The 26,952-nt window shown below is 38.6% G+C and overlaps 1 protein-coding gene across 1 annotated transcript in view; it reads right to left on the bottom strand.

The window, feature by feature from the left end:
- Positions 1-26,952, bottom strand: part of CTDP1 (CTD phosphatase subunit 1) — a 116,671-nt gene that overhangs the window by 74,840 nt on the left and 14,879 nt on the right. The window contains 8 exon segments of the mRNA XM_040072808.2: positions 1,856-1,997; positions 11,279-12,358; positions 13,916-14,082; positions 15,200-15,290; positions 20,366-20,516; positions 21,847-21,975; positions 23,405-23,498; positions 26,287-26,370. Coding sequence (XP_039928742.1) covers positions 1,856-1,997; positions 11,279-12,358; positions 13,916-14,082; positions 15,200-15,290; positions 20,366-20,516; positions 21,847-21,975; positions 23,405-23,498; positions 26,287-26,327 — 1,895 coding nt within the window. The 5' untranslated portion in view covers positions 26,328-26,370.

Genomic DNA, 26,952 nt, shown 5'->3' with positions numbered 1-26,952 from the left:
TTTAAAATACTAAATGGCCTATGATCACCCTGCTGCATTTTAAAAACATAACTTTAGAAGTGTCAGCAGAAACATTCAGAGTCAGTCTTGCACGAATGACCATTATGGCATACTATTCACTTATGATTAAGTGCCAAAAAAAAGGCAAGCAAATTGAATAATTTAAAAAACCCATCAAATAAAACATCACATTATACGCCATGAAAGCAATGCTATGTTAAGAAAGATTCAATTAATTTGTAACAAATATTAGAAGTGACACAAAACTGGAGTTTTCACCAGATGCTTTTATGGATGTTTCTGAAGTAGTCTTGCAGCAATAATATGGTAAACCAGTTCCAAGTTTACCTATTCTTTTCTTGCTATCTTAGGTTCATTCAACATGCAAATGTTTTCTCAGATTTCTCCCTTCCCCTAGTTTACAAGTGTTTTGCACCTGTAATCACTATTTCAAGTAACTTCATTAAGGAGAAAAACTTTTCCAAAGTAATTGTACATATTGGGTTAAAGTAAAAGTATTTGCATTAAGATAGGTATCTTACTGACTGAAGCTTGGGTGGGGGGAAGTATGAAGTTAAGACGCATTGTATTTGAAACACAGAAGTAGGAAAAATTATCATCATGTTCCAGTAAAATGGAAAAGTAAATTAACAGAGGGAGGAAGACTAACATTCATCTAGACATCAAAAAACAATGCTCACAAGCCACTGTCCAGGTTTCTACTGTAAATTTAGGAGTGTCAGGTCTCTGAGACAAATTAAGCATCCCATGCAAATATTCCAAAGTTTGATTAAAACCCATCTGATAGTACTTTTTAAAGACTAAGTATCCTAGTCAAGCCATAAGCAGGCTGCATGTCTTTCCCATTTATAAGGATGCTGTGTTTCAACCTAGTGTCACATTGATAAATGCTCTCACTTCCACATTTCTTCTTTTAGTGTCTTCAAAGCCTTATAAATCCATGCTCTGCCCTCAAAGGGCATCTTGTAAGTAGAAAGTAAATCTCTAGCATGGTCAATCACACCAGTAACAGTTTAATATAGAAACCCCATTATGCTGTGCTCCTTCCTGCCTAAACATGGAAGGGAAGATCCTCTGTTAGACTTGCAAGATGTAGGTCTATCCAAACAGATTAAGACAAGAAGCAGAAGCTGGCTTGACAGTACCTTGTCATGAGTTACTTTAGCCATGCCACTATCCTGCAGGGGACTATTACTGATAGCAGTCCAACTTCCTCTTTGCTAATAGTGTTTTTGGCTGCCTCTTCTACTTACTGTCACCCTGGTGCACTAATTATATTTTACCTTTTCTCTTTCAGCAATTTCTAATCATCCCAAAACCCCTTCTCACTACTTCCTTTCTTCCAGCTTTTGCTCCTATCTTCATGCCTTCCAATTCTTAAAATTTTCTATGGTATTTTTCTGTTTCTCTCTCTTGTCACTACAAAATTTTACCAAAAAATGCTGTACTTTACCAGTTCTTCATGTAGTCAAAGTATATACATTTTTGGCAGTAGGCCACCCATGCCTTGGTGACATTACCTATGTTAGCTTATGGATGAACTGAAAAGGGCAGCTTCTCCAAATTAAGAGAGCTAACAACAGTACCTGTTAAAGAAAGTAATTTTACCACAAGTTTTCTTCTGACTGTGCTAGTTACTGAACTGTCTCCTGATCCCTTAACAGTCTTCAGTTTAAGCAAAAGAGAAACGGACAAAAACAGGGAGTTCTTCCATAGAATCCATAAGCATTGCACACATTCTGAACTTGTCAGAAATCAATTTATTAACAAATCAGCATTACTGTATGAACAACCTGTTTTCGTGGCCCCTATTCCCTCAAGGAATAGCACCTACCTGTGTGTTTTGATGTAGTCATCCTTTAAGGGAAAGAGCTGTTCCTCAACCTTGTCCCAGCGCTCCAGGCAGCTCCACAGCCAATCAGGGTTTACAACATGGAGATCCTTGCAGTCCTGAGCTTGACGTACTTTTTCTGTGCCTATTACAGAGTCAAATACAACATAACAGTGTTCCCAGAAACAGAAGATAAACCAGTGTGTAGTTAAAACTAAGAACATTTTGTCATCAATTGTACAGGGGAAAAAAAAAAAAAAAGCGGTATTCCTCCCCAATATAACAAAACAACCACAGCAAATAAAAGTGAGAATCTAAGTAAGATGCAGTACCTCAGACTCAAGCTGGATGAAGGTAACTTTCTGAAGAACTGGCACCATGGAAGGAGCCCAATAAGATTTATACAGAAAATCTCTGCATTTTCTCTGCATGTTAGCCCAACAAACAACACAAGTGTACTTTTGTATAACATTTCCTTCACTTATATTTGTTAATAGATGAAGAAGCAGCAGCTTTTCAATGCTGTTGAAGCCTGACTAACTTATCATACTGACTTTTTTACACATGGCCCCCTGTTCAAACAGCATGCTACCTTTTAACAGGCTGTCACCCACTCAACCGCCATCTACCAGAAGTGGAGGCAAAGCAGTTAGAGTTCCTTTGTGCTGAAACAGGAACAAAGAATGTGAAGCTAAACATGGCAGGCTAGCCTGCAGTCCAGGTGACACCATCAACAGTGCAGCTTGCAAGTAAGGGGTGATCTCACTCTGGGGATGCCAGAACAAGACAGAAGCTCAGTAAAGTTGCTATAAATCTGCCAAAAAGCACCAAATCAGGGCTGGGGTTTAATCCCAGCCACTTGTTGACTCTGCCAACAACTCCAGCGGGATGGGGAGGAGAATCAGGGAAAAAACATTAGTGAGTTAACAACTGCTAATGAAACAAAGTAAAACATAAAAGATCTAATAATATGAGCCCTTGTCTGTTTTCACACATGGGAGAACAATGAAGCTTCAGAACAATTCTGACAAGGAAGCAAGAACAATACATTAATTTGATGTTTCCATCACAGTTCCCTGGAGTTTTATCTTCATGATTATCATTTAACAATATGATTTTACTTGTTTCAATTTAGATGAAAATCTTGAAGTACCCATACTTCACATAATTTGAAGATGAGACAAAGCAGCTAATCTCAAATATTTAATACCCTTTTTATAACCTGAACTACAATCCACTGGGATAGACAGATGAACATAAATGCACTTGTGGATTACCTAATTAGTTGGTTAGACAGCTCAGTTTTAAACATCTGTAAGATTAAAAGACTAAAAAACCAGAAAGGGCATAAGATAATTGTCCTTTATCAAACTGCTGAAAGCCTCTGTTTTCCTACCTTTCGTCCCCCAAACCCAATGGAATACAGGAGTAGAGCTACATTTTTCTCTAGATACACGTTTTTTCTTAGCTTTAGATGAATAGAAAACAATGTTGTGTACACAAATATATTTCTTCTTTTTTCAGCTGTAAATGCAAATCAATTGCACAGCTCAGGATGCAAGAGCTGTACATATAAAGCTTTACTCCACACCAGTATCATTGAAAAAACCCAACTTAATTAAAGAACACAAGAGAAACACAAACACAAAAATAAGTACTTCAAGATAGAGCCCTGTCCAAACCTCTAATGATTTTGACATGTCATATTTTAATTTTTGCCATGAAATAAAAACAAAATCCCTGTCCAACAGATTCAGTGAAAACAATTTTAGAATGGAACTTTGTTAAACCCAGCACACCTTTGCAGTTCAAGATGTTTTAACTGGCTAAAACATAAAACCCTAATAAGGGAGGTCAATGTATTCCCTGAAATCATACATGCTCTGATTTAAGAAATCTGTTTTCCAATTAATTATCAGTTACAAAAGCAACTGAGAGAAATTTCATGCAACAGCTGCTGGAAATGAGCCAGTCTGCAGTGCCAGAGGGGGCTTTGACTGGAGGTATTATTAATATTTAATTAACCTTAATAGGAATTGTAGAAATACCTGCAGTTACAATCAGTTATGTATAAAGCTGTATTTAATTTATACATGGGGTATATTTCAGAGGAAATAAAGCAAAGTTTCTGAAAATGAATCAGTTTAAGAGATCTGGGGAAAAAAAGGATTGAAGACGTTTAAGGCTTGGCTTGGACATTGCTTTCTTTTGAGATTAAAGGAGAAAAGGAATGACATCAGAAAAACAAACCAGTAAGAAGACAGCTGTTATAAAGAGGATGTTAAAATCAGGTTCATAAACATAAGACTTTCAGAGTAAAAAAAAGCAACAAGAGCAAGAAGTCTGGAAGAAGTTTAGGTACCTGTGTCTGGTATTAGATACTGAATCAAATATCAGACAGAGCTGGCAACACTGTTCTGTACATACCAGCTCTGGAGCTGACTGAATACCACACACAATAGCAGTGGTTTCACTAGTAAGCACACACAACAGTTAACCAGAGCTGGTGATGCTGTTGGATAGATGGGACTATGTTGTTCCTTTTGGACTTCATCAGGGGAAACCTGGACAAAACTGTAAAATGGCACCTTCACCTCATGTTAAATCTATGAAGTTACAGGAGGAGATGGTTTTGTCAACTGTTTTTCAAACTCATGTTTCCGCACTGATGTCAGGTGTTTCATCTTGCTGTCCCTTCCTCCCCACCCCCACATTCTGCATTCACACATATCTGATTGTTTCATAATGGATATATGATGAGGAGCTATGTAAATTCTTCTAGTTGACAGGATTGTGACAGAAAACTTAAACATGAAAGCCAAAACAGCACAATTTTGTATCACGTTGCTACTGGAATTAGATGGTCTTTAAGGTCCCTAACAACCTAAATATTCTAGGATTCTGTGATAGCTGGTGACACAGACTTGTGTATAACCAAACCCATCTCCCAAGAGTCAAAAGTCCTACCTTTCTCACTTCCACAACATCAAGGCTTTCTGCCTCCTTTCCATTCCTAAAGTGCAGTGGCCTATTACACGCTCCAGCATACTGAAAACTGCATGAGGGAACATAACTGCATCCTCCTGGAGAGGGCTTCCTATTTCTAGCTGATATCTTCAAAATCAAAAATCAAGATTTCACATGAATAATGTACTTAAAGAAACATTTGGTGAAACACCAAATTTAACTGTGAGGAGAAACAGCACTGTGATGTTTGCTGTCTCCTCTCCCTTTCCCTAGTGTAACTTCTCCTTTCTGAATTACACTTATTAAGACACAACAGCAAAAAGATTTTAATCCATCCAAGCAATGGTACTTCTGATGAAGCTAAAAATATCTGAATTACCCAGCTGAGCTGGAAAACACTTAGGGAAAAACTGATTTTCCAGCCTACTTTTTTGCATTATTATCATCTAATCACCTTTCTTGACATCAAATTCTAAAATTGTTCCAAAACGTTAAAAAGGCACAGAAGGTTTTCCACATGAAGCAACTGGGAGCCCAATTAATGACATCTACTCCCTGATGGATATAGTCTGAAGCAGATAGTATTGGAAAATGTTATTTTCAAAGCTGGGGAAGGTGCTCAACAATTCTACTTCTGAACTCTTTGAAAACAGTGCTCAGCCGACTGTGACCTCTGATTCAATCTCACCCATGAGGAACTCAGTGTGAGTGCTCAAGCACTAACCAAAGCACACGACGGGGAGAGACCACCAGCAGCAGCTGCAGAACTCTCTCCTGATCCCAACACACCAAAATCAACTTATCCTTACGGCAGTTTGCAACCAGATTGCCAGACGTTGCTTGGAAAATCCTATCGCTAAAAGGTTTTCTCTTCAGATAATCTTTACATGCAGATCATGATTTATAATCAAATCCTGAAGCTCTTCTGCAAGAACACCAGTCCAAGACAAGTGACACATGTGCTGTTCTGAAGCTGCGCCTGAAGTTCAGGTTTAACTGCACTGTGTTTTACCAACAAAAACAACAGGCTTACCGGGTCAGTGGCCAAGTTTACAGCAATGCTTAACCTGATTTTTTTTTTTAAAGACACAGCCCTTGAACATATTCTTCAGGAAAAAACACCGTTGACACATTACAGGAGTAGGAAATGGCGCAGACTCAAACAGATTTTGAAAAATAGAAGAAAGATTCAGGGCCTAAATTTGATGTATTTCCATTCCTACCACACTACAATAATTTTTGAGAGATCTGAACAGCTCTATCTGCTCCACCAGCAAAAACTCAATACGAGAATCAGCTACAGTGTCTTTCACCTATCCAGGAAGGAACACAACAAGGTTTATGAAACTGTATGATAACTACTTAGCCAAGTGTGTACACAGCTACAAAAACTCATCCTACAGTGCAGTTTACTGCTGCTTAAAGTGAACAGCAGATGTTTCAAAAACTGAAGCAAGATTTATGCAGCTCAGAGACAAGTGGAAGGGATTACAGGATAGCCTTTTCTCAGTCACTCAGATTTATGAAGGCTGTTTAGATGATGCAAAGATACTGTATTTTACAGTAATTCAGGCAGACAGTATTTTCTGCCCTATGTGATCAAAAAAGTCCTAATTTTTCTCAAGAACAAGGACTTATTTAATTTCAGAATTCATAGTGCCTGTGTCTACATGGAAACAAATGGCCTATCTGCAGAGGAAGAGACAAGTATATCTAAAGAGTAAAAGAAATTTAAATTATTTACTCTAATGGGCTGAGAAGAATGCTGTAGAAACAACGGAAAATGTTTTTTGGTAGCTGTTCATTTCAATGCACCAAGCTATGATGAGGTCACCTCACAGGAGAAACTCCAGCACTTCATGACCCAAGGGATAACTCTGATCCTCACTGACTTTTTCCCTTTTATGTCCTCTGACAAATTCTTCCTTTGCCTTCAAAACGAGAAAGTTAATAGTATTTACCCCCAAACAATGCTGCAGATTAAGTGTGTGCCTTTCCTTACATCTCAGCTAGAGCAAAGTAAACATACACATCCAGCTGCTTGTCATGTAAAAATAAAAACTCCTACCGACCCCCATCCCCTAGCCATGTGCCACTGCAGAACAGGTATGAGGCCCTGGATCTAGAGAGCCAGCCAGATGATTTAGATGGAAGTTAACTGCCCAGTGAGCCTCCCAATTACGATTCATCTGTACGACTAATCTCTACCTCTAACATCAAGAATAGAAGGGTAATCGTAGTAGGTGACTCCCTTCTGAGAGGAACAGAAGGCCCCATATGTCACCTGGACCCATCCCACAGGGAAGTCTGCTGTCTCCCTGGGGCCTGGGTATGAAATCACTGAGAGACTTCCTAGGCTGATTCAGCCCTCTGATTATTACCCACTGCTCATACTCCAGGCTGGCAGTGATGAGATTGAAAAGAGGAATGTCAAGGCAATTAAGAGGGACTTTAGGGGACCAGTTCAAGTGGTTGATAAGACAGGGGCTCAGGTACTGTTCTGCTCAGTCCCTTTTGTGGCTGAGAAAAATGATGAAAGAAATAGGAGAACTCACATCATAAACAAGTGGCTTAAGGGTTGGTGTCATTGACAAAATTTTGGCTTCTTTGATCACAGGGCAACTTTTATGGCACCTGCTCTGTTAGAACCAGATGGGATACATGTCTCTGTTAAGGGTAGAGGGGTTTTATCTCATGAACTGGCAGACCTCACTGAGAGGGCTTTAAACTAGGTTTGAAGGGGAAAGGGGATGCAGCTGGGCTCTCTGGAAGCAGGCCCAAAGGTGGTAAGCCTGAGTTAGGGGTGAAATCAGTAGCCCAGCTGAAGTGTATGCATACCAATGCACGCAGCATGGATAACAAACAGGAAGAGATGGAGGCCGTGGTGCAACAGCAAAGCTCTGGACATAGTTACCATCACTGAAACGTGGTGGGATGAGTCACATAGCTGGAGCACTGCACTAGATGGCTACAAGTTCTTCAGAAGAGACAGGAAAGGCAGAAGAGGTGGAGGGCTGGCCCTTTATATTAAGAAGGCTTTTGACACCATAGGTAATGAAACTAGTGAAGATGGAGTTGAATGCCTATGGGTAAGAATTAAGGGGAAAGCCAACAAGGCTGACATCCTACTGGGAGTCTGTTATTGTCCACCCAATCAGGAGGAAGAGATGGACAACTTATTCTATAAGCAGCTGGAGAATGTTTCAGGATCATCCCCTTGTTCTTGTAGGTGACTTCAACCTGCCAGACACCTCCTGGGAACTTAATACAGCAGAAAAGAGGCAGTCCAGGAAATTTTTAGAGTGCATGGAAGACAACATTTTGTTGTAGCTGGTGGGTGAGCCACCAGGGGAAGGACTACGTTAGATCTGTTGTTTGCAAATAGAGATGGGCTGGTGGACGATGTAGTGGTTGGAGGCCGACTGGAGCAGAGTGATCATGAAATTATAGAGTTCTCGATATTTGGTGAAATCAGGAGGAACATCAATAAGACTCTTACACTGGATTTCCAGAGGGCAGACTTTGGCCTATTTAGGAGACTTATTCAGAGAGTTCCTTGGGAAGCAGCCCTTAAAAACAAAGGAGTTCAGGAAAGCTGGTTGTGAGATTTTGAGGGCACAGGAACAGACTGTCCCTCTGCGCCGAAAGATGAGTCAACAAGGTAAATGTCCAGCGTGGACGGGCAAGGAGGTTTTGGAGGAACTCAGGAATAAAAGGAGGATGTATCATTTTTGGAAGGAGGGTCAGGTCTCCCAGGAAGTGTTTAAGGGGGCTGCAAGAGCATGTAGGAAAAAAATTAGGGAGGCCAAAGCTCAGTTTGAACTTAAAATGGCAATTTCTGTAAAGGATAATAACAAAAGTTTCTACAAATATATTAGGGGTAAAAGGAAAGGTAAGGCCAAGCTTTGTTCTCTATTGGATGAGGGAGGGAACACAGTAACAGCAGATGAGGAGAAGGCAGAAGTGCTTAATGCCTTCTTTGCCTCAGTTTTCAGTGGGAAGACAACTTGTCTTCAAAACAACTGTTCTCTTGTGTTGGTTGATGGTGCTAGGGAACAGAATGGTCCCCGCATTATCCAAGAGGAGGCAGTCAGAGAACTGCTGAGATGCTTAGATACTCATAAATCTATGGGATCCATCCCAGGGTGATGAGGGAGCTGGTGGATGAGCTTATGAAGCCACTCTCCACCATTTACCATCAGTCCTGGCTCACTGGCAAAGTTCCAGATGACTGGAAACTGGCCAATGTGACACCCACTCACAAAAAGGGCGGGAGGGAGGATCCTAGTAATTATAGACCAGTCAGCCTGACCATGGTGCCTAGCAAGATAATGGAACAGCTTATACTGAGTGTCATCACACAGAATTTGCAGGATGGCCAGGGTCTCAGGCCCAGCCAGCACGGGTTTACGAGAGGTAGGTCATGTTTGACCAAGCTAATCTCCTTTTATGACCAGGATGCAGCAAGGGCTGTGGATGTTGTCTATCTGGATTTCAGCAAGGCTTTTGACACTGTCTCCCACAGCATGCTTCTGGATAGGCTGGCAGCCCATGGCTTGGACAGGAGCACTCTTGGCTGGGTTAGGAACTGGCTGCATGGCCGAGCCCAGAGAGGTGTGGTGAGCGGTGCTGCATCCAGTCACCAGTGGTGACCCTCAGGGGTCTGTGCTGGGGCCAGTTTTGTTCAATATTTTTACTGATGACATGAATGTGGGTATTGAATCTTTGATTAGTAAATCTGCAGATGACACTAAGCTGGGAGTGTGTGTTGATCTGTTGGAAGGCAGGACGGCTCTGCAGAGAGACCTGGAACAGCTGGATATATGGGCAGAGTCTAACAAGATGAAGTTTAGTAAGTCCTGCACTTTGGCTCCAATAACCCCCTGCAGCGTTATAGGCTGGGAATGGTGCGGCTGCACAGTGCGCAGAAGGAAAGGGATCTGGGGGTACTGGTCAGCAGCCAGCTGAACGTGAGTCAGCAGTGTGCCCAGGTGGCCAAGAGGGCCAATGGCATCCTGGCCTGTATCAGGAATGGTGTGGCCAGTAGGAGCAGGGAGGTCATACTTTCCCTGTACTCAGCACTGGTCAGGCAACACCTTGAGTGCTGTGTCCAGTTCTGGCCCCTCAGTTTAGGAAGGACGTTGAGATGCTTGAGCGCGTTCAGAGAAGGGCAACAAGGCTGGTGAAGGACTTGGAAAACAAGCCACATGAAGAACGACTGCGGGAGCTGGGGTTGTTTAGCCTGGAGAAAAGGAGACTCAGAGGTGACCGTATCACTCTCTACAACTTCCTGAAGGGTGGTTGTACTCTGGTAGGAGTTGGTCCCTTTTTCCAGGCAGCAACTGACAGAATGAGAACACACAGTGTCAGGCTGCATCAAGGGAAATATAGCTTGGACATTAGGAAAAAAGTTCTTCAAGGAAAGAGTGATAAGGTACAGGAATAGTCTGCCCAGGCAGGTGGTGGAGTCACCATCCCTGGACGTGTTTAGAAAAAGACTGGATGTGGCACTCGATGCCATGATCTAGTTGAGGTGTTAGGGCATGGGTTGGACTCAATGATCTTGAAGGTCTCTTCCAACCTACACATTCTGTGATTCTGTACTAAAACCCCACATGAGTAGCAGTCAAAAAAAAATCCAGTAGGTGACAGATAATGTATTTCTTTGCTTATGACATATAAGCGTGTCCTAAAAAAGTACCTATAAGTTTAAGGTGATTTAAAACATGCAGTTTTACTTTTGGATTTCATGGGTTTGACTATCAGATATTTAGATTCCATGTAATTTTGAAAGGCCAGCAATGAAGGAACCAAGCCTCAGGGTACACGCAAAAAAAAAAAGTGTGCTAGAAGCTAGAGCTGCTGACTCGTAACTCCTCTATGGCAGCTACCAATGGTACATTCATATCCATTACAGCTATGCAAAAAAACAGGCAGCTTTGTCGAAAACAACCTAAACTCTTTAAATTTCCTTTGGCAAAACAATTCAGGTTTAAGCACAGTGCAATGACAGGGTATTAGCAGTCCCTTAAATTAATTTCTTTGAATTCCATACCAAGTGAAACTGAACCATGAGAGGTGAATCTGAGAAACTGAGAAAGAGAGCACTGTTATACCTTCATAGCAAGACGACCATTAAGTTTTCTTTGACACCAAAATTAAAAGTTTCTGTTCAACAACTTTGAGTCTTTGACTACTAGTATTGCCAATTCTTAACAAAAAACTGAGACATTACACATTACATCAGAGGGTATTTAGTGGGTCCTACTTTTAACAATTAAAAATCATATTTGAGCAAAATGAAGAGAAAGATCCTTTTAAAAAGGCTGCTAAATTGTTTTGGGAAGAATCATTCCTTTGATTTCGATTTTAACCTCAGTTACATTAAAGTCTGTAAAGATTCTACGAAAGAGCTCAATGCAGGAACTCTGACAGACTAAAAGCTGCTCAAATACTTACCTGTTCTTGCTGCAATGAGATGCGTAGCTTTATTAGGATCATCAGCACTCAGTACAAGATTCTTCACAATTTTAGCTCCAAGTGCTGTGGCATGATAGTGTTCCCGTGTCTTTTCAATAGGGAAGTTTGTTGGGTAAAGTCCGCTAAATATTATAGTTACATCTGCCAACACTTTACTTTTTAGTTCTGGTACTATTTTTCTGATGTCTGGAATTTCCTCAATCTCTTTTTTCAGGTATTTATCATACTTTGTGTAATAATCCGTGTGAACTCGCACAAGGATCTCCTCAAGGTATATTAAATGGTCGTCATCATCTGTATCATCTTCCTCCTCTTCCTCCTCCATGCTCTGGTCTAAGGACTCACCCATTGTAATTCCAGACTGCTCACTAATCTGAGATTCTGTTTCAGCTTCTTTCTTGTCTCCAGACCCATTTCCTAAATCACAAAGGCTTTCCTGTTCACATTCCTCTTGTGCTTCAAGATCAATTTTGTCCTGGATATTTTCACTAGACTGTGTGTCCTCAGAATGGTTCACCAGACCATCCTTTTTCTCACTCACATCCGTGCAACTCTCTTGCTGCAAATTTTCATCCTGCAGAGGTTGTTTGGATTTCTTCCAGCTCCTCTTTTCCTCATTCTCACTATCTGATACAGAAGTGGATGACTTTTTGGTATCTAATCCATCGTCACTTTCACTGTCACTAGACAGTTCAAAGTCCAAATCATTTGTTGTCTTCTCTTGGGTTTGCTGCTTCTCTGTAACTGTTGTATCAACTTCTTGTGAAAAAATCTGAGGTTCTTTTGTATTTGCCAAATCATCAGTGACCTCACTGTCCATTTTGTGACCAGTGCTATCATTTAAGGGATCCTGGGCATTAACTTTGTCATGAGAGTTCATGTCCCCATCAGACGTTCCACTGCTTACAGAAGTATTCCCATTTGGAGTGCAAGTGTCCTTTGCAGGTTTCTTGAGACCATTACTGTGCTCTTCTACACATGTAACATTCTTTATTTCTTCAACATCTTTCGCTGAAATCACTGTGGAATCCAATGCCTCAGGTTTTGTAGAGAGGTTTGCTAAGACATGGGCAAAAAAAAACACCATATACATATTTTTCCTTTTTTTAAGATTAACCAAAATTTAATTTTCATTGACCTTAAACAGAGAGTTCACATATGGACTTAGACTTCATTATGACTTAGACGCTTGGAAGTGATCACTAGGCTAGTTGTTAACATGTTGTTAAAATTCTCTAGGTGTCAATAATTACTAGAAAGGACTGTCAAACATAACAAACATTACTTTTTTAATGAAGTTATATAAGCAGCTTCTTTTTCTTTAAATCACAGGTCATAATTAATTACTTGTTAACTCTGCAAGCATTAAAGGATTTATTTTGTAGTTTAAGTTTTACTATTACAACTTACAGAAGTGAAAAAAAACCAAATGGGAAGCAGACAGGCAGAATTTGCTTCGTAAGGTCGTAATCCAAAACTACAGAACAAGAACTTCATTTATAAACAGCCATGTCTTCCATATTACCTAATTTTCATACCAAAATAACTTTACTCCTTGAAAAGACACGTCTTTTAACAGCACAAAGATGCTATTCGAGCTCAATTTAAGACTAATGGAATGCAAGTACAAGGGTAATAGAGTCAAAGGCAGAAAAATAGTTACAGGATGTGTCTGCAGAAGTAGACAATTAAAGAAACCACAGACTTCCAAAATTTTGCATACTAACATTCACTGGGAACACTGTGTGAAGTCACACTACTTTGTCTCCCTTTTGTGCACATGTTCCTGCCCTGCAAGTAACAACAGGAGTAAAATGTAGAGGCCTCACATCACAGTGACCCGATTCTGGTTATCATACTATTTCTATTGTATTGGACACTTCTATGTCAACAAGGGAAAGAGAGCAATGTCACAAGTAGTTAATTTAAAAAAAACCCCAAGGCCTTGGCTAAACTGGAAAAAGCCCGACAATTCTTTCTTAAGACATTCTGTTTCCAACACATTTTGCCCCCAAATAATTACAAATGTAGTAACGTGTACTTTTCAAATTCATTACGCGTATTACATTGCTGAGCCTGTTGAACTTAAGGCTCTTGTGTCAAAGGCCAGAACACCATGTTCAATAGGTGCCAAAAATTCACCCTAATTTTATTAGCGCGGTTTAGACTGGGAGGCAAGCAGATTTCAACATTCATTTTCAGCAGTGTGTTGGGGCCAGAGTTTGCTACCTATTCCTCCAAGTCACAAGGGCAAGGAAGGAGCCTGAAGAGGTGAAACATTTGGAGAAGAAAAAGCATGTTTTACATGGGGGTGTGGGAGAGAAACTGTCCCACTCAACACATTCTTGAACAGTTTGGTATAGTGCCAAATCAGCTCTGAGCCACAACACTTTATTACTGTTTTGCTTCTGCTCTGGTTGATGCCAAAAGGAACACTCTCAGTAAGAACAGTCCAGTTTTACCAAGCTATTCACATTTGTGCTGTCAACTTCAATAGTCTGGGATTGCCCATCTGAGCACAACTGCAATATTACTAAAACAATCTCAATTACTTACATCAATCATGTTTGAAAAGTGGACAAAGTTATAAATGCGGTTTAAAAACAATCTAATTACCTTTCTTCTTTATTTGCATCTCTCTTGATCCAGGAGGTGCATTAATATCTCCTATCCCCTGAAAGTATACATATTTCTTCACAGTTATCAAATTGGGCGCAAACTTCCAAACATCCTCTCTATCATCAATGATGCAAACCATTGAATCTCCACAAGGAAAGAGATCTCTAAGAGACAAAATAGTTGATAAATTATGCCAGTTTCAGAAATTTATATAGCAATGAAAGCACTTTCTGTTGATGCTCTGTTTTATCATGAGCATGTCTGCAGAATATGGAACTTACAAAAGAAACTTAGAAAATGTCAGCAATTTTAAAATCATGGAATTCAAACCACAAGCTTTGAACAATTTTAAGTTAGTGGAAAATAAGAAAACAGCTCTTAAAGTCTGTGTCTCCAAGGCTAAAAGTGGAAAAAAAGAAACCTCCATGAGAACAAACCACTGCAACATTTCAGTCTAGTTTGCACTGGTTTCTGTCAACCAATAGCCCAAAGTCAACCATCACAAGATCAATATGCTACCTATACATAAATAGGTGAAAGACACAAGAAGAGTTTTTTAAAAGTACATTCATTCAATCCAAGATAAAGGAAACAGTAGTACTAATATCACCCATCACCTAGGAGGAAGAAGAGGCAGAGTACTTAAGATGCATATAAGAAACAGAGCAAGAAAAGAAAAAAAGCTTCTCATGTGCTATAGTGAGGTGTGAAGAGGCAATAGCTTTTAGTATTTCATAAAGCTGCATTAAACTTAGAAAAAATCTTGGCTTTAAACTCTGAAATAGATCAGAATGTGAATTTAGACTAGAATATGAATTCAAGGCTCTAGATGACCTAATTTCAAGAAACACTGGGAACAGAAGGTGCTTTTAGTACGTTTGAAAGTCAGAATACTAGGTATTCAATTTTGAATTAAATGCAAACCAAGAATTTTGGTTTACTCAAAAAAACCCCCCACAACATAAAAGTCATTACACAAGATCACAAGACAAAGTGGAAATATGGTTGTTATTACAAGAATAAGAAGTGTAAGTGAAAACATGATGCCATGGCATCACATTCTTACTGCTCCACTACCACAAAACCCATTAAGTAGAGGAAATGCTGCAATGCCCAGCACCTCAGTTTTACTGCGATGACGATGATATTTAAGAGGCAGACAAAGAAGGATATAAACCCATATAAACACATAAGTGCAGAGCGAGTAATTTTTATATTATTTAGCATATTTTCTGTGTTTGTTGTCCTGTTTTGTACAATGTCCAAGACCCACATACATACCTAAGATTCCCAGTTTTAGAAAATGGATCGATACATTCATCCCTTGACAATATCCGATGGGAAAAAAGCTTCTTTTCAGGGTCCAAAAATCCTTTTGGAAGAAGAAATTAAAAAGTTAATGTTCAAGATGTTTGTTCCCTGTTTATGTTTTCTATACTTCTGCTAGTTTAATTTGTGCAACAGCAGTTTAACAGACAATTTTAAAACATGAGATCAGATGGGAGAAAGTATAGTGGATCAAGTATTTGTAGCTAATTCACTGAGATTAATTTTAAAAAATTCCATCTAATTTTCTTTCAGGATGGCAACAAAACTGAATTTGTGACAGCCAAATAAACAAGGCTGAAAGAGATACAGCAGGTGATAGACACACAATTTTTGCAACTTACATTTATCTCTCTATAGTTGACTCTTTAAAGCTAAATGGTCTCCTTAGCTCATTGTGCCTAGGGACTGCAAAGAAGTCTCACAAGAGTCGGCAATGTGCTGCAATATTTAAGCACAGTAGGAAGTTAAGGGACAGTTCCAGCCAGAGCTCCTGCATTTGTAGGTTTTAAGTTGTACCTCTAACTTCAATACATTTACACATAATGAATATATCCTGGGACTTCTAGAAATACTTAGGCCCAGTTGTAGTAATTTTTCTGACTGCATTCTTTAAAAAAAAAAAAAAAAAAAAAAAAAAAATCAATCAACAAACCAACCAAAAAAACCCCCAAACCAAAACAGAAGCTGTGCTAGCTGATCTTAAGATAAAAGTGCCACTATTTAGGAAAATTATGAGCTGGGTGTACAAACACACATGCACATGCTTCTGAACCTAATCTCCAATAATGAAGTTTACCTTCATGAACAGATCACAGCCACATAATTGCTTAGAAAGAAACTGGCACACTATGTGCTAATCTGCATTTTCCGTTTTACTGAATTTGTATGGAAGCTAGTATCAACTTCTCATTATTCTTATGAATAATACAAGGCAGCCAATACTTACTTGGGAACCATCTTTTCATTTTACTGTCTTTTACCTCAAATGATGGCCATATTATAACCAGAAACAGAATTCAAAATGACTACAGACTCTATGGACCAACTTCAATTTTCTTTCAAGGAGCTCAGATTTGCACAGAACATATGTTCAACCCCTTTTAACAGCCCAGCTACCAAAGAGTACCTTAAGTTGGGACTTCAAAAACAAAGTTTAAATAAACCCGAAAAATCAGTCATCAGTTCTGAAAGTTGATCCTGCATGAAATTAATATTGATGTGTAATTGGAATAACTTAAAACCCATAAAAGCAAGAAAATACTGAGTTAAGGACAGAGGTTCAACCTTAACTCACCCGACTATGCTTAAGAATTGCTGCAAACTTGTAGAATCATCCCCTGTAGTGAGACCCTTGCAGTACCTAGGCATAATGAATTGAGAGAATTAGCTACAAAGGTTTATTGCTGTACAGACAGATAACTTTGACTAACTACAAAAGTTGTCATACAAGTTGCTGTTCTCCCCAACAAAATTCTCTTCTGCTGACTGACTGAATTAGACAGACGTACACTGATTGCTCAGGCAACTCAGCTGCAATGCTCTGAGCTAAAACTGTAAGAAAAATTAAATTGAACTAAAAAAGTCCAAGTGCAGAAAGACTGGCTGCCATGGATTAGAGACAAGGTAGGGTTCCAAAGCTTCACAGTAATGCTTTATCACTAAACTAAAAATACCCTGAGGATAGATCCATCTGCAGATACAAGGCCATCTTAGAAGAGACTGAAGCTAAGCTACCTGAGTAGTAACACAGAAAACAGCACTCCTCTTTTTAAAGTTCTTTCCAGGTCAGACTGTTTGGTTTCTTTTAGATGTTCCCTGGTCAACTACATCAACATAACAAACAATTTGATATTTTCACATCTCATGGAAAATGCAGGTAACATTTCATTCATCATATATAATTTGTTTTCTTCAGCACACCAGGCACCCACTAAAGCCACTCACTCACTCTCTGCAGCTGGACAGGGGAGAGAAAATATAATGAAGGATTCATGGGTTGAGATAGGGACCAAGAGAGACTAGGACAAACTGAACTTCCATTTAGTCTCATGAATTAGACACTGTGCTAGGTATGCCCCCAAGTTTCTCGAACAAACTGAAGGCACTATCATTATCCTTCACCACATTAGTAAGGACTATCCAGTAGACTCACCTAGCAGAGACTATTGCCCCAGTTGTTTGTTTCCCATTATCTCAGACCGGCTCTTTGCACATAGACTTACCCAACTGTATTGCCTGCCGTAACAAAGACACTCTTAATAAAAGAAAATTCTTAAATAAGTAAAAACTAAGTTAAAACCATCAGAAGATATAATGTTGAAAACTAAGTCATATTGGGGATGCCTCAAATCTTAGAGAAAGATTGAGTTAAACAGCAGTTCCCAGGAGAAGTTATACAACAGTTGGAACCAACATGAATTTGAGTAAGTCCTTTCATAATAAAACTAGAACTGAATTTCTGAAGAATCAGGTTACCTTCAGTTCTATTTGAGATTCTACTTTATACCTGCAAAGAGCTGTGACCTTATCTTTCAAAAGCTGGGACAATTTCAGACACTGGTGATTATACATACACACTGTATACATTCTGTAATACATTTGCTGTAACAAACCATATATATGAATGCTCTCAACTTGGTCCTACTTTCTAAATTTCATCATAAATCTGGAGTGGTTTCACATTGCTTTATTGGTGCTAAATGGCTTCTAAACTCAAAATTCTCTGCGTCATTTTACAACTAGCTTTTAAGCTGACATCGGTTTTAAATACACCAAACTTCTCTTATACAGAGAAGAAAAAGAAATTAAGTAACAACTGCTTGAAATAATTATTTAATAGAGAAATACTCCAGGGAGCTCTAGGTAATAGTGTTTACAAATGCCAGCTAACCCACTTAATAGCTGGCAAGAATCAGCTGAGATGAGAGTAAAGGACGGACAAGATGTTGTCTCTTTTCAAAAGCCTTCTAGGACATGAAAGGAGCAGCTCAGAGTTCAGAAGTCACAAAGATATATAAGATGTCTACAGAGGACGTAAGCAAACAACCTTTTTCTTATGAAAAGTATCTCCAGCATTTTAATACAAGTTCTTTCTTTATGTAACATAGGGATAACAATGAAGTATCAAACTGAAGCTCTGAGAGAAACCATTTAACCAATACTGCCATCAAGTGTTTTCTACATATATCAGCTATGTACTTCTCTAGTACTGTAGCTTGGCTGCACAGGTGGACCAAAGGCTGTATCCAGTGTCTGTCCACAGGTTTCAGCTGAAATGAACACCAACTGCACAAATAACCTACTTGCAGTTTGAATGCATTTGATGAGGTTAAACAGCTTCAGGCAGAAATCCAGGAGTCTGCAGGTGACAGGAAGCAGCAATACTCTGATTTGCTCATTTGGTGGCTATTCCCTCTATGGAATTAACAGGGTAGCTTGAGTATGGATGACCTCAATTAAGTGTCAGCCTGTGGCAGCACAGGGACTGCACAGGGTAACTCACATTGAGGCTCAGAGACTAAAATGGACAGAAGACCAAATCATATATTGAGAGAATATAAGGAAAACACTTAGACGTCATGAGTTAACTACCTCTGCAACCCCTCCCTGACTCTGAAGGCCATTTGCTCTACAGCTTCTGACCTTAGGCCAGATCATGGCACACAGATCCAGGTGAGGAAGACTGCCCCCTCACTTTCTGACTACTATGTATTTAAACCTAGTTCATAAGAAAACTATTCCTCTTTTGCCACGGAAGACAAAAACACATTCTAAGAAGGACAGAAAGGTACAGAATTGTTCTTGCATTAGCAGTACACAACACTTAATCCAACAGCAAGACTGACAAAGCTTTAGGAAGATTCTTCAAACTATGGTCAAAGACTGAGTGACATAACATCAACTTGGATTGGCAGAACAGGACATGCCTTAAACCTTTCAAGGAGTATTAGCTGGAAACCACAAATAAGCACCACATTTTGATTACAGAAATATTGTATATTGTCATTAAGTCTCCTATAATTGTCATTACAAGCCTCTTCTATGGCATTTAACATACATAAAGAATTGATTATATATCTTTTTCCTAAATTGTTTTAGAGCTAACTAGGATAGTTAGCTCTCTAACTGTTCTGGAATCTTCCTTTCTTGCCATGAAGTGGGATTACTGGGACATTGTTGTTCAAAACACTCCTGGCAATATGATACACAAAAAAAAAAAAGTGTGAAAGACAACATAAAAAAAAAGCTAGGAGACACGGAACAGCAACATGGATAGTTTGACAGAGTCATAACCTAAAATATTGTTAATTATATTGTCTTCGACCAACACACTTGATAAAGGCAAGCTTGAGGAAGAAAATGCTCTTCTAACAGTGGAGACTAAAACTAGATTTTACCCAATCTTGACAGTTTAAACTCATGGTGTCCCTCCTAACATGATTCAGACCCATACCTGCATAACCAGGGCAGGTTTCTTTTATGCTTCTCAGAAAAAACACCAAAAACCATTTCAGCCAGTGACCCACACAATAGACAACTACTGTTATAATTCAAATACAAGTTTTCACTTACTAGGAGAAAATATTTTAAAGTTCTTGAGAAAATAATGTGAAAATACTGTTAGATTTCTGTTTTTCATGAAGTAAGTGTATCTCAGCTCCAGGACACAAAGAGAACTGCTGTAAATCGAAACTTCCTTTGGTGAAAGAAAACCATGCAGGGGGTTGATGTTTCCCTCAGGATGAGGTGATATCACATTGTTGGAACTTTATGGAACAGTTCCATTAGATTTGTAAGACAAGTGAAGTTGCAGATCATTGTTAGGGTCCATCAACATAATTTCTTACTTAATAAGAAGGCAGTAGTTAACATTCTGATTCTCTAACTATCAGCGAAGCAAAGCACATCTGATGGGGGAAAAAACCAATTATTTCTAAAATTACAGGCCATACAGCCACTGCCTCGTAAACAAACTAAGAATTCTACTAACAGGACTATTTAGGAGGTGGCTTTGCACAACAAAGAACAAATACTTGAAAACAACTCCACACAGAAAATTAATTATATGAGTATGAAGGCAGAGTAGGTAAGTATTGTTAAATGTAACATACTACTCACCTGCAATTGTATGTGCATACAGTCTGCTGCCAAAAGTAAAAACATGTAATTCATAGAGCTTGGCAATTTTTTCCAGGAATTCCTTACAATGAGGACGCAAACGTGTGTGCAACATAGGCTCACCTCGACCTAACTGGAAATGAAATATTCCCTAGAAGAAAAAAAGTGTTGAATATTATCAAAATAGCAAACAAAAATGCCAGCATTCCAGAGCTACCCTCTTCCCTCACTTCAACTGCTAGATCAATGCAAGTTTTGGCCACAAGATTATGTGGATGAATAAAATCGAAAGCACATTTTTGCTCTGTGCCTGGCAGTCCAACAATAAGGCTTTCAAATGCAGGAAGCTGTACTGTTGAAAAATTTATGATGCAGGTAGCTTTCATTCAAATCTTTACTTATGGCAAATCAATCTGAGAAATTTCTCAACCTGCTTATTTCATAGAAGTTCAGGATCTCACTACGATCAATACCTCTCAGTGAGTTTCTGACAGACTCATTTCAATACGCATTGAGCTCAGAGAAAGTATTTTCTTCGTCCAACAAAGTATGTCTACGGAAACATAGCATCAGAGAGCAAACCAGGGAGGAAGCTTGCAGATAAAGATCCCAGACAAAAACCTCAAAGTATTTTTAAAATTATTTTTCTTCGAACAATGAATTTATACTGATAGAGACATAACCTTTCAGACACGCAAGATTTTTTAATCCTTAAGCTGAATATTCATGGTTCCCTTTCCTCTTAATTGCAATGTACGTTTCTAGCTTGCTTTTCCTTAGCATTTGTGAATACATATATTTGTGAATATATGTGAATATATAATGGACATGCAAGAATGGCAAGAAGATCTAAGCAATCACAGTTTGCATGATAATATTGATGTTTGAGTTTGCATTGTCTTGTTCCAGACACTGTACACATTTCAGCATGTTTCTTGTTTTAGAGCTCCCAAATTAGAAACATTACAAGCCAATACCCCTTGTCAGTCCAAGAACAAGTGTTTCATGAAGAAATTAAACCATAACACACAACCTCCCCACTCCTCACTCCGCTAAAAAAGGTTTTTAAAAAGTCCCTACACATACTCATGGAATGACAGACATAGGAACACATAGGATTGCTCAGAAAGGGACTTTGAACAGTAATTCACTGTATCTGCCTCAGACTTCCCAGAAAATTAGTCTCATTACTGAGTACTCAGCTTGTGGATTGCAGGGGAAGGAAAGCAGAGATTAAAAATAGCTACCTGAAACATCTCTCAAAATGATTAGAAAGTGCAGGAAAGTATGAATGGAAGAAAGAAAAATGTCAAACTGAAGGTAGAGAAAAAAAGAATATATTACAGAAGACTTGTTTCTCATTTTCTTTTATTCTTCAACTACAATTTTACCTAACCACAAAATGTTCTTTTAAAGAACCATCATCTAAATATTGTTAGATACATTCCTCTTGTTATATTGGATTGAAAGGTACCAAATACCTTATTGGACATTTGCTGGCAGTGCTGTTCTGTAGTGTGGATCAAGGTCTGGTCCAAATCTACCATGAGCACCAGTTTTCTATTTCGATGTAGTCGCTGTTGATCTTCTCTTCCCAGCTGCTCAGCTTGCTATAACAGAAATATTCACTGCTAAGCTTAGCTTCATAGAATTAGGTTCATTGCCTTTTGTGTACTGTACACGAGAAGCCCTTTCTGCTACAAACTAACTGCACAAGAAATGATGCCTCAACATAACTGTAGCAATGGCAGCTGTGAAGCAATTTTTTTTTTTTGCAGAAAAAAAAATGCTCTCAAAGTCTACTCTCAGATCTTTGTGTCACTATAAACTCTTAAAATTCAAAAACTCAACAAAACTTTCAAATGTAACAAGTAAGTAACCACTGATTTAATCTAAGACCCAGAGTCCTGACAGGAAATAGCAGTAGCTTTGAACACAAAGGAAAGATCACCAGTAGGTCTGAGAACTTTTGAGTGCTATGTCCAGCAATTTTGCATCATTAAGTACAATACATCTGAAAACTCCACACTAAGTATAAAACTGAAGCTGGTGACAGAAATGATACCTGTGAACTTCAGAATGTATGCTTTCAGACATAAATAGCTAAGATTATACAGTGCCACATGGGCACTAACATTAAGACCTTATAATCCAGGAAATATGCGTGAAGTTTACTCCTCCTACATGTATTTACAAACTTTCTAAGTACCATGTGAAGTTCTGTGTTCACTGGATTCACTTCTGACAGTGTTACCCCCAAGACAGCTGAACTTGAAAGTAAAGTTAGAGCACTACAAAGCAGCAAGGATCAAGTGCAAACTGCCCTTTGAAACATTCCTCTATGATGGGAACAATTCTAACTGCTTACATCTTCACAGTTCCCCTCACTGGTGTTCTTTCAAGAATTACCAGGAAAAAAAAAATCCACTAGCAACATAAAAAAAGCAAAAAAGAGATCAGGTTGATAAAGAAGATAAACAAAATGAACATGCTCCTTCCCCCTACACAAACTGAGGGATAAACAAGCATATTTTGATAACTCAGATGAATATTTGAAATATTAATGAATTCAGAATACTTGGAGTATTTGAAAAATAATGAAACAATTTTACCATACAGGTAAGTTGCCACAAACTAGCTTCACTATATATATATCTAGTGTGTCATTTTCAAAGTGAAGGTTAAAGCTTTGAAGAGATTTCAGCTAACGGAACTTTTCACTAACTGGTCACTCTTAGTGACAAAAACATTCAACTATCAAGTTTACAGACTGCTGTCAAAGCGACATCTTTTCAGTATACAGCTCTAAAAAAAAACAACAAAAAAAAATCAGTATAAACCATGAGAAAAATCAATCTACACTAAGATAAACTCACAAAACCCCAGGGCTACTAATGTTCAACCCCAAATTCCTCTTCAAAGGGAAGCCAAACTTCCTGTATCAAGTACATACAACATTTACTACACTACTGCAAATAAGTTTCTCAACTGCGGAGCTACTGTGAAAGGTGTGAATAAAGAAAGCATGATGGTACTTACCTCAGAGCTAACTTTTAGTTCTGGGACACTGTGAACCATTGATACAGTTGCTGTGGATAATGGCACGCTCTGCTTTCCATTCTTGTTTCGTATCCTAATCACATAGGGAAAAGAAGGATCATATGAGAGAATAATAGTTTAGTGAAATGTTAAACAGACTGAAATCTGTAGCTTCAAAATAATCACCACCAAAAAAATTATTAAAAATAGCTATTTTAAGTAACATATTCTTTCAAATTCTTACTAATGCAAGTTACTAGACAAAATGAATAGAGATCAAAGAAGCTCACCAGAAAACATCCTGCAAAAAGTCAATGTAATAAGTTATACTCCCATACAATTATTTTGTGACACATAACGTTAATATGAGACATATCTTTGTATTGATTTGCATGAAAAAACAAGCTATAAACTAGGTATAACTACGAAACCACTCAAATTTAAAACGACTCTTTCTCTCTCTCTCTTTTTTTTGTTTTTGTGGGGGTTTTGTTGTTGTTGTTTTTTTGTTCTGGTTTTTTTTGGTTTTTTTGCAATCACCCAGCATGCAATTATGCAATTATCTACTTGTTTTCCAAGCCAGAGTATGAGTACTGTCTGCACACAGAGTGACTTACAGGTCACTGCTGCTTCAAAAATACCATTTAAAAAAAAATATATTCCCCATCCCATTGGCAGGAAAACAGTAAGGAACTCTATGCTTGTGTTTGTTTTGTTTATGTGTATATTCTGCCAATATCTTACTGGTACACAGACGTGTGCATATACAGATCCAACACAGAATAGATGTCACCCTTGTGTGTGTACGTGTTTGTGAGACAGATTGTGAGTGCACACACAAGTACAAAACTGCTTGAAAATCGACCAAGTAACCCTGTATAGGATCCCTTTCACCAGCTTACAGCAATCAATTTATGGGGAATTCTGACATCTAATTGATGATTTACCAATATTAAAAAATGCTACCATACAAATTTTGTCCTAGGAGACACATGCACATCTTTTAATTCTCCCATGTACCAGCCCTATCAAGGACAAGATTTGGTATCAGATCTACAACAAGAGATAAAACAGATTTCACTTTGTGACAGGCAAACTGCTGAGGAACAACTGTACTGAGCTGAGGCAGACACAACCACAGACAGGTGTCTTTCCCTGCACCGCAGTGTATGGCAGGACTGATGTCCAGGAACAAAAGTATTTATTTGGTCTGAAGTTTACATGTACATTTTAGCATCTTACATCCTTTGCTTCAGAGTTCAGACTACTTAATCTAGAACTCTGAGTGGCATTTTAAACGAACCTTTAAAAATTATTATCCGTTTTCAGACAATTAATTGTATGACTACTAAGAACACTGTACTTGCTTTTCTCCAACCAAGAAAAGCATCAAAGCTTTTGGATGGTCTTCTGATGTAGGCTCAGCAGTCATAACGAAATATTTCAGATGTATAAGCCATTTTGTATAAAATGAAGACACAGATATAAGACATAGTAAGAAGTATTAAGTGAAAAAACTTAAGTTGCTGGATACCTTGAATTTGTCTGGATTTATCATATGAAGTAATAGCCACAGAGCAATATTTAGATGTGACTGTATTCAAACCTCAAATCAAGTATTCACTCAGGACAGACAAAGCCCTATTCATGATTATCCTAACTTTGCTAGGTTTGCCAAATACTACTTGTTTACAAAATATTAACATTTAACTTTTTATTAAAAGGTATATCCAAACATTAACCAGGCTACTTCTTGCATAGCACTCTCAATATTCACTTGCATTGGTTTGTGGGATAATGTTCACAAAATAATTCTTAGCAATGAGCATGAATTAAAATGAAACCAAAGTATTTCCAGCCAAATGAAATGAGTATTCAAAATTAATTTACGAAATCCAGGCAATCATACAGCTTGTATTGGAACAACTGTTGAATTAGTAATTTGATATATGTAAGAAACATTCTCTTTACCAAGCAATGAGACACAGCAAAGGAGATACACAATCATCTTTTGAATTTGTCTTCTTTCTCACCTAAGGCTTAAATTCCTTTAGTTCCATGGCAGAATATTTCACAAAAAATTGAAAAGTTTTAAGTTAAGAAGTTAAGAAGTTAAGAAGTTAAGAAGTCTTAAATTGAAAGCACTGGAGACAAGCTAGCTCCCATTTAGACATAGTACAAATGAAGCAAGGTCTTCATGACCTTGAGAAAAATGAGACTGCTATTACCTCTCACCTACTGGCACCTGCACAGATAAAGTTCTCATGTTTACTAAGCCAGCCACTGTTGACACACCATACAACTCTCAGTCTCAGTAGCGAGTATACGGAAAGCAGAGTGTGATGAGAATTTACCTCTCCACACATGCTCCTCATATTTTCTACCTAAGTTACCTTACAGTTATCTCCACGAAAAGAAAGCATGCACAGTTCTTAAATCCTAAATGAGTGGAGACCTCATAGCAGCCTTCTCTTTACAACCTTTTGCAACCTGAAGGGCCTAAAAGAGACCTGGAGAGGAACTACTTACAAGGATGTGTAGAGACAGGACAAGAGGGAATGGTTTTAAACAAAAAAGAGTTAGGTTTCATTAGCTATAAGAATGAAATTGTTTTCTGTGAGAGTGATGAGGCACAGGAACAGTTTGCCCAGAGAAGCTGTGGATGCCCCATTCCTGAAAGTGTTTAAGGCTAAATTTGACAGGACCCTGAGCAACTTCGTTGAGTGGAAGGTATCCCCCCTCATGGCAAGGGGATTGGAACTAGATGACCTCCAAGTCCCTTCCAGCCCACGATATTTTATGACTCTGTTAGACGAGAGAAGAAAGAGCTTGAATTCCTGATCAGAAGCAAGAAGTTTGAAAAAAGAGCTGACAGCACTTACTGAGTTAAATCCTGGCCACATTCTGCACACAAGCCCTTCATAACAACAGGATGGCTGCATCCTTCCAGTCTCACCAAGACAGTCCTGAAAAAGACATAGACATTCCACTTACAGAAAGCTGATTACAGACATGTAGATTAGTAACTCAGATTGAATGAATTCAAAGAATAAATTCTGGTTATGACTAGAGCCATAGGCCCCTCAAGATACATGCTTTTGCCAAATGGTGAAAAAGACAACCAACTAAATTTTCAAAACTTCAGAAGTCACTGAGTCATATACTGAGGTCAGTTTCTAACCACAGTTTAGCAAGGAATTATGATGACAATGAGTATTTGTCCAGAAACAGACTACATTCACTTCGATAGAACTCCCCATTAATACCTTACTGAACTACACAGTAATGAAAACCAAACGTGGAAACTTCAACATCACAGAACAGCTCAGGTTCTCTTCTTTTAAAATCACTGAGTCCAACCATTAACCTAACACTGCCAAGCCCATCACTAAACCATGTCCCTGAGCAGCACATCTGTATGTCTTAAATTCATCCAGGGATGGTGTCTTGACCCCTTCACTGGGCAGCCCATTCCACTGCTTGACAACCCTTCCTGTGAAGATATTTATCCTCATATCCAGTACAAACCACTCCTAGCACAATTGAGG

This window comes from Hirundo rustica, chromosome 1, assembly GCF_015227805.2.
Source record: "Hirundo rustica isolate bHirRus1 chromosome 1, bHirRus1.pri.v3, whole genome shotgun sequence".
NCBI lineage: Eukaryota > Metazoa > Chordata > Aves > Passeriformes > Hirundinidae > Hirundo > Hirundo rustica.
This window is presented reverse-complemented; position numbering and strand designations above follow the sequence as displayed.